Raw genomic sequence first — 12,582 nt, 5'->3', positions numbered from 1 at the left:
CTAACCCAAAAAAAGGATTATAAAACACACACATATCACCAGGTGAACAGAAAGTCGTAGAGCGAGTTTGGCCTAAATTGTTTCATTTTATTCCACTTTCTGGCAAAGCATTAATTTGCTTCCTTCTGTCTTTCACTAGACTTTTTCTGAGCGGCTCCTGGGAAATTTCTCAGTAGCAGTTCCAGTCTTTGTTGCCCTCTCCTGCTTTGGTTCCATGAATGGTGGTGTGTTTGCTGTCTCCAGGTGAGTGAGTTCAGGCATTTCTAAAAACGCATTTCTGTGTTTGAGGTGGGATGTGATAAGGATAAGTTTAAAAGGAAAAGAAATAGTGCCTCTAAACCTGCTGTTTTGCCTCTAAACCTGGGTTTTTTTTTAACATCTTTATTGGAGTATAATTGCTTTACAATGGTGTGTTAGTTTCTGCTTTATAACAAAGTGAATCAGCTATACATATACATATGTCCCCATATTTCTTCCCTCTTGCGTCTCCCTCCCTCCCACCCTCCCTATCCCACCACCCCTCTAGGTGGTCACAAAGCACGGAGCTGATCTCCCTGTGCTATGCGGTTGCTAAACCTGCTGTTTTTAAAGGGAAACGCAAGATTGAAATCTTCCTCCAAGTATCAACAGCATGTCCTATTCTGTCCATTAGAGGGCACTGCTTGTCTACTCATAGCCTACTCTGAAGCCAGGGATGAAGGGGTATTTTGTTGTTGTTTTAACACATGTCTACAGAGTTTAACAACAGCATTTTATTTCTGGCAATAAAATTTTTGTTTCTCTAAAGGTGACAAGCAAAAAAGTAAAGCAAGAGACACCAGACATCACCATCCCACCATCTATCTGTATCCCTTTTGTTTGATGCAGAAGTCCCTTTTGTTTTAATTTGATGAAAACCCAATCAGATAAATGTGAATGTTGTGTGTGTGTTGAGTTGGACTGGATTGATAACACGCGTGCAGTATTAGAAATCTAGAACTGAATTCACCACCAGCTGTTTACATGTGGGGTGGGCTATGCTGAGTCAGATGTTGCTATTGCTTCTCCTCAAAGGAACGTTAACATTTTGGCAGATTTTATAAAATTGGAAGTAATCGCCTAAGAAATGGCAAACCATTTGGTATGAAGAAGATGCAAGCTTTCTCTTCGATTTCTGGATTTTTCTCCCTTGGAAATGATTAATTCTACGTTTTTCTCCTGTCAGGTTATTCTACGTTGCATCTCGGGAGGGTCACCTTCCGGAAATCCTCTCCATGATTCACATCCGCAAGCACACTCCTGTACCAGCTGTTATTGTTTTGGTAATGCCTAGTAACATGTGTATCTAGATGTAACCTCAAAGAACAGCTTAGCAAAGGGGATTTCAGACTTGACTTTAGCTCGTGCTTTCTGTTCTCATTCATAGCTAAATTGGCTCTATGTGTATCCTGGTGGATTTTCAGAGACAGGATATTTTTCCATCGCTTCCCTTCCTCCAGTATATCTGATGCATATTTGAGGCTTTGGAGCAATAACACATCACTTCTTTTTCATCTTTGTAGAAATTTGTGAGATCAAAGGGAAATGATTGCCTGGGCTCCTATCACTGACAAGAGAGCCTCGCAGAAAAGGAGGTCGAGTAATAAGTCCCAATTCTACTTATTGAAAGTGGAGCTAAAAGCTACAGTCCCCAAACGCCCAGATGTCTCATCAGAGGCCCCTTATAATGAAATGCATACAAAATTATAGAAAAAGTCGACAGAATCCTAGACAGTGCAGGGATTCTGTGCTTGAAAGTGAGAATTTTGAGAGCAACCCTAAATGGGAGAAATAAAAGCACCAAAACTTAAGTTTGAGCTGTACGATTCTTTATGCAGAGCAAAGTATTTCTGAAACGAGGGATATGAAAGACTGTGTAAGGTGTAAAAGTCCTCAGATCCCCGTTGGCAATGTTATATTCCCTTTTACCTACTATTTTGTAACTTTTTTTTCCAATCTCCTGCTGTCAGGAGCACCACAGAATGCACTGAACACTTTTGTTCCCCCATCCCCACCCCATCTCCACCCCGCCATGGGTTTCATTTGTTTCAAAATGTTTCCTTGAAATTTCTTTGTAAAGTCCGGTGGGCGGGAGGGGTACTCTGTGTGGAATCTGGAAATTTACTTCACTTGTGGGAACAGAATGTATTATTTTGTGGGAACAGAATGTATTATTGGTGAAGAGGGCTTTCATTTTAAGCCTGCGCTATCAGTCATGCTGTCCTTGGTCTGTGCAGCTGTAGAGACTTGCTATGCTGATCTCCGCGCTTCATTCTTTTCTGCGGTCTTGAGGGTCACATGTGGCAAGCACCCAGGGAGAGGAAGTGTGGAGGAAGGAAAGGTCAACGTTTTGCACTCAGGAGAGGACACAGTCTCTAGAGGTGGCTGTCTTTCCTGTGTGTGCATGGCCAGGGGCTCATCAGACACCATTCGCAGAGCTTTCTGCAAATGTGTGTATTGGATGCGCTTTTGACTTTTACTGTTAGTTATTTACCGACCATCTCAGTCTCTGGGTCTGTAAATTTTGAGTCATTGAGTGTCCTGTGTTTTGCTCTTTGAAAGCACGTTCTCTTCACTCAAATGCAAAACAGCTAAAAATAATGCATCCATATGTGTGTGTGAAGAGGGAGTCGCAAAGCTAGATATATAGCTAGGAGGTTAGTTTGAGTATAGGTGTTAATCGCAATGGTCGTTTATCAGTAGAAAGAATTGTTTGGAAAAGATAATAATAATGTGCAGTGATGGTATTGCTTGTTATCACGTGTGTTCTCTTTTAACTCACTGTGCATGATTTTTCTCTCCTTTCCCCACCCCCCCACCAGCACCCTTTGACAATGATAATGCTCTTCTCTGGGGACCTCTACAGTCTCTTGAATTTCCTCAGTTTTGCCAGGTGGCTTTTTATCGGGCTGGCGGTTGCTGGGCTGATTTATCTTCGATACAAACACCCAGATATGCATCGTCCTTTCAAGGTAACCTCAGCAGTCTTGATGGGTTTACATAAATCTTCCTCCTAATACCTGGTCCTCCCTTTGTCATAAGTTGAGGAGGAGGAGCTTGGGCAGAGGGCAGAATCCTCTGGAATAAAATGTTTAACTCTTGCAGGTCATGCCTTCATATGGGATTTATTTTACTTTGGAAAAATAGTTCATCAGCTTGTTTGTGATGTACTGCACTTTGTAGGTCACATTGTTGAAAAGTGGGGCTATTAATGTACAATGTTTGTTATATTGATTTTTCATGAATGTGTCTAATGACCTGATACGTTCAAAATACAGACTGCTTCTTTTTTTTTAATGGTGAACCGTTGTGGACAACCATACTGAGAAAGGGTGAGGCAGATATGTATGAAATCGTCACTAATTAAAACTTTAAAAAGGATGCTACTTTACAAAAAGGCATTTTAAGTGTTCTTAAATGTTATGACTTGTTATATTGCCCCTTTTCTGCATTGTACACTCCAGAAGGAGTAGAAATGTGAAATGCATAGCGAAAGCGAAGATGTGTGAATATACCACTTAATAGAAGGTCCATTTACCATAGCTAAGTGTTTCCTTTTGGGAGGGCTGACGCATATGCTTCTCATTGCCTCTAGCCTTGAAAGTTCATGGACTGATTTGTCCGTACTATGTATTTGCTTTTAAGAAATAACACAGATAATGTTGCCCGTCATGTTGTCAGAATTTGTTTCTAATTATATTCATTGCCTAATGCCGGCAACATCTTTATTAGTGGTTGAATAGGAGTTGGCCTGTTTTATCCCTGTCAGTTCTTATTGTGAATCTCCAACAGAAAATCAATATGCACGGAAGAGCTTTAACATGTAACAAGCAGCCCGTGCTCTTGGCTCTACATTCAAGTGGATTCTAATCATAATTATCAAAGAACCAATCTTTTACAATCAAAACCATAAATCGTAAAACATAGTGCTTACTAGTAAAATAATTCAAACAGAACATCTCTAATGAAACACACTTATTTATCCTTAGATTTTGTTCTACCCAAAGTTTTTTGTTTTTTGTTTTTTTAATTTAAAGGAGTGTGTTTAATATAGTCTCTGTGCCCTATGCAAGAGATTTTGGTACGAAGGTATGGTAGGATGGTGCCTGTCACTTGGTCACGTGATCAAGGTGTTATCACCTGATCACAGGACTGATGTGCTCATCTTGAATCCACCTGCTGTCTCTTGAACCACCTTTGAAGTGATTTTCTTCTGTGCTGTGTTCCAGGTGCCGCTCTTCATCCCAGCTTTGTTTTCCTTCACGTGTCTCTTCATGGTCGCCCTTTCCCTTTATTCAGACCCATTTAGTACAGGGATTGGCTTCACCATCACTCTGACCGGGGTCCCTGCCTACTATCTCTTTATTATATGGGACAAGAAGCCCAGGTGGTTTAGAAGAATGTCAGGTAAGACTTTTAAGCAGTTTCGGGACCTTTTGAGAGACCATGTTGTAAAAAACCCATCTGTGTGTACATATGTAACATGCATACCTTAAAGTTTGAAAATATAAGTGGGGAAATTGCTAGCTTGAATACATTACTGTATTCTAATGAGAAATGGTAGAAGAAAAGGCGGGAAGGATGTTTAGGGTAGAGCCACTGAATCCTTTCAGGATATTGAGTTTCAGTTGCTTTAATCACTTCTTAGGAGAACAAATTTTTCGATAGAATTTTATCAGCAGTTCTGTAAACGACCTAATTGTTCTTCCGAATCCCTTACTAACTTAATTGTTTTTATCCTGGGTTGAGCATAGTTTACTGATTCTGTATGATAACATACTACTTAATGAGTGATATGAGATTTGGTGGGGAGTTAGGTAGAGCCTGCAAAGGGCTTAAATATCATTATTATAACACCACCCTATTGGTGAATCATGGAGGGTCATAAGAACAGCAAGAATGATCAAGAGGGGCCTTCCCCGGTGGTCCAGTGGTTAAGACTCCGCGTTCCCAATGCAGGGGGCCCAGGTTAGATCCCTGGTCAGGCAACTAAGATCCCGCATGCCGCAACTAAGACCCGGTGCAGCCAAATAAATAAATAAATAAATATTTAAAAAAAAAAAAAAAAGAGTCAAGAGAAGAAACTTGATAATTACTGAGTGAGTTCTATGTGTTAGCACATATATAACCTTGTTTAATTCTTAAAACAACTTTGTGAGGCAGGAAAAATTATCCCCATTTTACAGATTTTGAGTTATGGTATGGGAGAATCCCATGTTCCAAGTCATGCAGATATTAAGTAGAAGACCTAGAATTCCAAATCAGGCGGTTTTGTACTTTATAAAAGTACATCCTGGTGGGGGGCTGCGGGCAGTGAGGATGGATTAGAGAGCGTGAGGCTGAAGACATTCTCAAAAATAGAGGTTGGTGGTTATCGCAGTAATCCTGACAGAACGGAGGAGGGTCTGAGCGCAGGTGATGTTGGCAGGGTCCAAGAGGAAGTGAAAGATATTAAAGGAGAAAAACCAACAGAGCTTGGTGACCAGGTGAGTTGGGGGAGAGGAAGATACAGTAAAATCAGTAGGTAGGAAGGGTGCTTAGGAACAGCCTCTGTCAGGGGCTCTGCCAGTGAAGCTCTTTTCCTCGCATCATCTCATTCAATCGTCCACAAGATCCACGTGTGAACTGGTTGATTTCTATACCCAGATGGGAAAACCAGGGTGCAGGGAGATGGAGAATTGAGGTGTATAGATTTCAAACCATTGAGCTGGGATTTGAACCCACATATGCTGGACTTCAAATTCATGCTCTTTTTAGATTGGGTGCCTGTGGGAAGAGAGGGAGGGAGAACTTTATCCAGAGGAGCAGATAGGTTCTTGCTGGTGAGGTTGGTGAGATTAGAAATCGACTTTTTTTCTTCTCATTCATTTTAATTTACTTACTTTACCATCATTAATTTTTTAAAGCCCAGTAAAAAGTTCAGGGAGATTGCTGGTAAAATTATTAATAAATAATGTCAGTGTTACTAAAAATAAAAAACAAACAACTTTGTGTACATATTGCATCTCTAGTGTGCTACACAAACTCATTTAGAAGCTAGTCATTTAAAATAGACTTCTGCTACTACTCTCTATTAGCTTTTAATTGGTGTTTGACATCTTTAGACCTTATACTACTATTTATACCTGCATTTTGTTTCCTAGCTGGCAACACTATTCCCAGAAGAAGTGTTACTATAAAAGTTAGGTTCTTCAAGGCTTACACAGGCACACGGATTGCCTAGCAGGGTATTTAATCTCTGTGTCTTGTTAGATCACACTGGTTTTCGGTAGAATATTTTTAGTTACGTTTTCTCTGTTGTAGGCAATACATAGAGAGCCTTTGCTGAAAAACAAATCCAAGTCTTGTTAAACAGTATTTACCATTAGGATTGCTCGTTACCAATGTTAAGGGTAGATTAGTACTCACCACTGGTTGGGGGGGGGGGGTCTGTGTCCATCTCAGATCCTGGCTAGAAACAATTAAAACCCCTGAATGCATGGAAAACCATGAGAATTTAGGAAGAAAGAGTGGGTAGCCCTAGAGCCGGAAGACAGTGTGAGAGACCATGATGAAAGAATACATTCCTTGTTCTTTCCCACTTAGTAGGCATTTTGTCCTTCCTGTTTGCAGTCAGCCAACTCTAAAAATGCTTTCCTTCTGCTAACATGTGCATATTTCCTTCCATTTCTTTGCCGATACTTATCAACTACTGGGTTTCATGCTTGCTCCTTCTTTGATGTTTTTCCATGCTCATGTAGTTTTGAAGTTTTCTGTTATTCTTCTGTCTCCAATGGCGTTTTGAACAACTCCAAGGACTCTGAATGTAGTGTTAGCCATTCGTGAAAGTAGCAGCAAGTAGCAGTCCCATAATGGTTATTTGGTTCTCAACAACGCCATTGAGTCTTACCAGGCAGCGTGGCAATTCTGCCTTTAAACCGCGATCATTGTAACCCTTTATCTTTACAGCTGCCTTTCGAGGGAGTTTGCGAAAAGCAACAATCCTCTGTAATTTTGTTTGATTTTCCTCTTAGGCAGCATTCTTATAGTAAAATAGAGAAAATTCATAATATTTATTGCGGCCGTAGCAAGTATTTTCCTAGCCTTTGGCCAAAACAAAGCACTCACACACAGACACACAACACAGCAGGGTCCTGAGCCATCACCTCACCTCTTCTCCCAGTTGCCTCCTTGTTGTTAGGGAGAAACTCTGTAAACTTGGAGCCAGAGAGCCCCTGCATGGAGCAGTGCCTAGAGTTAACATCCAATTGTTCTGCTGGGGAACGTTCTTTAGCCTTGGTCTGATCGCTTATTTTCACCCGATTATACCTGAACAGATCATCCCTGTGAAATGATAGTTGATCAAAATACATCTTATCAGGGGGGCATCCATTAAAAAAGGTCACCGAACAGCGTTCAGAAAACGGAGACAGGCTGCTGAGTTTAGATAGCCAGAGAATGTTCAGAACCCGAGGAGCTGAGAGTTTCAGAGATTTGATGAATTTCTCTGGCCACAGGATGCCAGTATTGAACCACGCTTCATTTGATGGCATTCCTGGGATGAAAAGAAAATGTGCTCTTAAAGGAATAGTCGGATGTGCAGAGAGCTTTTTTCCCTCATCTGTGATGGAGTGCTTAATTCGTCTGGATCTATTTATTTATAGAAACACAAGCTTCTCACCCAAGGAAGAGGGGACCGATACCCCACTGACATACTCAAATTCATGGGGATGTTGGAGCCGGCAAACCCCAGCCAGGGCTCCCCGCAGCCGTTTTCCTCGGCTGCCTCTCTTTATCCGTCCAACCCCATCACAGCTGGGAGTGAGTGGGTGTCTGGAAGTTGGTCCCTCTGGCTCCGGGCGAGATGTGGAGGACAGCTGTATTTAAACAAAATCTTTAGTTCTAAAGAATCATACCGGGCAGCACCAGCAAAATGACTGTTGTCCGTTGTGGTGGACACGGATTTTGCAAAACCAGAATTCTAAAAGCATGTTCTGCATACAGTGTGCTGTGATCAGTTTGTTTATGATGCTTCACTAAAAGCTGCCGCATGCATTTGGCAGACTCTTCACGAAGACTGAGGTGCGACGTTTTACATGAGTTAAGCTTGCCTGCGTTTCTTACCAAACCATCTTCACTGTAAGGGTAAAATGGAGCCATGCATGTGAAGAGGTTTCGAAGGCTTTTCAAAAAAAAAAAAAGGAAAAGCATAGATACTGTTATTATGATTTCTGGGGAAGCTTGGTTTTGTGCTAATGTTTCATAGGCTTATTCCATTTTGGCTGTAGTTCCCACGCTTGTACCAGGTATGATTGGGTAAATCAGATTTTGCAAGGGCAGTAGTTGTTTCAACAGATTTCAAAAACAACTACTGAACATGGAAGACAAAGCTAAAAATATTTCAATTGCTCTTTGGTCTTATAGCATACATAACTAAAAACACCAAATGCAGGCTCAATGGCTCAACTTTATTTAAAGAAATATTGTCAGGGGGTGATTATCCCCAAAGCCAAAGGCCCTATATGGGTAGGGATGTAGTTGGAGACCACATGCTCTGCAGCTTTTTTGGGCAAGCAGGAAGCTTCCTCAGAGGCTTACTTGGGTCCGCTGAGTACCGCTCTGTGACCCCCATGGCTGTAGATGACCTGGTGGGAAAAGTTGGTAGGACTCCAAAAGCCACTCAGAGCCCAAATCAGTCACTCTGCTCAAACCTCCATCACGATGAAAATTATTTAAATCTCGAGATCCCAAGAGAGAGCATAAGAAAGCCACACGAGGGATGGTCAACAGGGCTGACTGAGCGTGGAGGTTCTACTGGGTGTGTAGAACCGGGAGAGAGGTTCTTTGGCCCCAAAAGTGCTACTGAATAGAAGATCCAAATGGAGCTTTCAGGAAGGAGAATGTCACACGAGCAAAGCAACAGAATCTCTTAAGTTGCTCTCTCTTTGTCTGGAACCCATGCAGTGTTGTGACATGGGTCAGTAAGATGTCTAAGAAAGCCGAGGGCTGGGGGCTCCAGAATACAGAGACACACTTTTGGAAAACGCTTTCGTTTGGGGCATGGAGGAGAAGATGCTGCATTAAAAAAAAAAAGTTAAAAAAAAAAATCTCAGTAGACAAATGCATAAATAGTCACACACATGTGTGCGCACGCACACACACTCAAGAACTTCCGTCGTTATAGAGACTAGTTTGAGTAGCGACTGCAGGACTTCTCCAGAGAGGAAGGGCTGCAGAGCATGTCCCCTTAACCCCACTGCTTTGCATTTGACCATGGCAGAACTCTTGTTATTTAAAGCTATCAGTTAGTCCTAGCTCCATCTCTGCCTGCAGAAGCCACATCGCCCTTACTATTGACTGATATCTACTTTTCCACAGTCTATTTTTCTAGGATAATTCTATCATTTCCTTTTTCTGTAGACATGAACTTCAGTTGCTCTTGAGCGCTCCCTTGTGCTCCATGTACCTCTCAATGTCAAGAGTGGGCTGTGACAAAATAGAATTCGTTCGAGAAACGTTTACGTAGAGTTTACCATTTGCCAGAATGATGCTGGACCCTTTGTAATGAATGTATATTATAAAAATCAGTGTGCTGAGGAAAACAACTTTGGGGAACACTGTTAGAAAATAAAGGATGAAAAAACGTACCTTTTTTAGTGGCATTAAATATTGCTTGGAAGGGACTCTTACAGGTGACAAGTCATAAAAGAGGAGAAAGATGGCCTGTCTGGGTGAGAGATGACGTGGCTCTGAAAACCATCAAGACAATAGGCACCAGGGGCTTCAGGACCAGTAGCAGTTTGAAGAGGTTTTGTGGAGACCAATTACAGAGATAAGAGGTAGACAAGAACTAATATCTCAGGAAAGTGGAGTCACAGAGTTCTAAGACTGTCAAGATAAAATGACCGTAGAAATCACCTAGCCCAGTGACCCCTGCACTTTAGCGTCTATCAGAATCACAGATTTATGGGCCCTACCTTCAGTTTCTGATTCAGTAGGTCTAGGATGAGGCTTCAAAAGTTGTATTTCTAATATCTCAGGTGATTCTAATGTTGCTGGTCTGGGGATTACACTTTGAGAACCACTGATCTAGTCCAAGACCCTCATTCTTCTTTATTTATTAATTAATTTTTAAATTAAGATAAAATTGACCTATAACATTGTGTTAGTTTAAGGTGTAGGAAGTGTTGATTTTGATATATTTATATATTGCAGTAGATAAAACAGTAGCATTAGCTAGCACCTTTACAATGTCTTTATCATGGTAAACATCTTTATCGTTTGTTGTTGTTGAGAACAGTTAAGATTTAGTCTCTTAGCAACTTTTATAATGCAGTATTGTTGACTATAATCTCCAGAACTTATATATTTACTAGTTGTACGTTTGTACCCTTAAACAACATCTCTTTAATTTCCCCACCCTCCAGCCCATGGTAAGCACTCTCTGCTTTCACAAGTTCAGTTTTTTTAGATTCCACATATACGTGATATCATACAGTATTGCCTTTATCTGTCTGACTTATGTCACCTAGCATATGTCTTCCAAGTCCACCCATGTTGTTGCAAATGCAGGATTTCCTTTTTTCTTATGGCTGAATAATATTCCAGATGTGATATATATACCACATCTTCTCTATCCATTCATCTGTTGATGGACACAAGTTATTTCCTTATCTTGGCTACTGTGAATAATGCTGCAGTGAACATGGGTGTACAGACATCCCTTTGAGATACTGGTTTGAATTCCTTTGAGTACATACGCAGGAGCGGAATTGCTGGATCATACCGTAGTTCAATTTTCAATTTTTTGAGGAACCGCCATACTGTTTTGCACACTGGCTATACTGATTTACATTCCCGTTAAAAGTGTATAAGGGTTCCTTTTCCTCCACATCCTCACCATTTGTTATCGCTTGTCTTTTTTATAAAAGCCATCCTTTTGCTAAGGTGAAGGTGATATCGTGATTTTGATGTTCATTTCCATGATGATTAGTGATGTTGAACACCTCTGCATATACCTCTTGGCCATTTGTATACCTTCTTTGGAAAAATATCTATTCAGGTCCTTTGCCAATTTTTTAATTAGATTATTTTCTTTTTTGCTATTGAGTGTGAGTTCTTTTTATATTTTGGAGAGTAGTCCCTTATCAGATGTATAGTTTGCAAATGTTTTCTCCCATTCTGTAGGTTGTCTTTTCAGTTTATTGATTGTCACCTTTGCTGTGCAGAAGCTCTTTAGTTTAATGCAATTACACTTATTTATTTTAGTTTCTGTTGCCTGTGCTTTTGGTGGCTTATCCAAGAAATCATTGCCTAGACCAATATCAAGGATCTTTTCCCCTATGTTTTCTTCTAGGAGTTTTATAGTTTCAGATCTTACATTTAAATCTTTGATCCATTTCAAGTTAATTTTTGTGATTGGCATGAGGTAGGGGTTCAGTTTCATTCTTTTGCAGATGGATATCTAGTCGTCCCAAATACCATTTATTGAAGAAACTGTCATTTCTCTATGGTGTGTTCTTGGCACCCTTGTCAAAAATTAGTTGACTATATATGTGGGATTTACCTCTGTGCTCTCCATTCTGTTCCACTGATCTATGTGCCTGTTTTTATGATAATACCATACTGGTTTTTTTTTTTTAAGATTTATTTATTATTTATTTATTTATTTTTGGCTGCATCGGGTATTAGTTGCGGCACGCAGGCTCTTCACTGTTGTGCACAGGCTTCTCTCTAGTTGTGGCGTACGGGTTTTCTCTTCTCTAGTTGTGGCACGCAGACTTCAGAGCGCGTGGGCTCTGTAGTTTGCAGCACTCGGGCTCTCTCCTTGAGGTGCGCGAGCTCAGTAGTTGGGGGTGCGTGGGCTTAGTTGCCCCACTGCATGTGGGATCTTAGTTCCCTGACCAGGGATCGAACCCGCGTACCCTGCATCGTAAGGTGGATTCTTTACCACTGGACCACCAGGGAAGTCCCCATAATGTTTTGATCGCTATAACTTTATAATATAGCTTGAAATCAGGTATTATAGTGCCTCCAGCTCTGTCCTTCTCTCTTAGGATTACTTTGTGGCTCTAAATAAATTTTAGGATAGTTTTTTTCTATTTCTGTGAAAAATGTCAGTGGAATTGTGATCAGGATTGCATTGAATCTGTAGATCACTTTGGGTCATATGAACATTTTCACAATATTACTTCTTTCAGTCTAGGAACATGGGGTATCCTTCCATTGGTTTATGTCTTCTTCAGTTTCTTTCCTTAAAGTCTTATAGTTTTTAGTATACAGGTCTTTCACCTCCTTGGTTAAATTTATTCCTAGGTATTTTAATTTTTTTGATGCTATTGTCAATGAGATTGCTTTCTAATTTCTTTTTCAGATAATTCATTGTTAATGTATAGTAATACAACTGATTTTGCGTGTCAGTTTTGTATCCTGCAATTTTACTGAATTTATTTATTATTTTTAACAGTTTTTTAGGGGTCTTTGGGATTTTCTATATAAGATCATGTCGTCTGTGAACAGAGATCATTTTACTTCTTCCTTTTTGATATGGGTACCTTTTATTTATTTTTCTGCCTAATTGCTCTG

At 40.5% G+C, this 12,582-nt stretch overlaps 1 protein-coding gene across 1 annotated transcript in view; it reads left to right on the top strand.

Moving 5' to 3' along the window:
- Window positions 1-12,582, top strand: part of SLC7A11 (solute carrier family 7 member 11) — a 91,770-nt gene that overhangs the window by 67,783 nt on the left and 11,405 nt on the right. The window contains exons 8-11 of the mRNA XM_068543450.1: window positions 140-243; window positions 1,205-1,301; window positions 2,841-2,990; window positions 4,248-4,425. Of these exons, the coding sequence (XP_068399551.1) occupies window positions 140-243; window positions 1,205-1,301; window positions 2,841-2,990; window positions 4,248-4,425 (529 nt within the window). The remainder of the gene's footprint in view (window positions 1-139; window positions 244-1,204; window positions 1,302-2,840; window positions 2,991-4,247; window positions 4,426-12,582) is intronic.

Source organism: Eschrichtius robustus, chromosome 4 (assembly GCF_028021215.1).
Source record: "Eschrichtius robustus isolate mEscRob2 chromosome 4, mEscRob2.pri, whole genome shotgun sequence".
Lineage (NCBI taxonomy): Eukaryota > Metazoa > Chordata > Mammalia > Artiodactyla > Eschrichtiidae > Eschrichtius > Eschrichtius robustus.
This window is presented reverse-complemented; position numbering and strand designations above follow the sequence as displayed.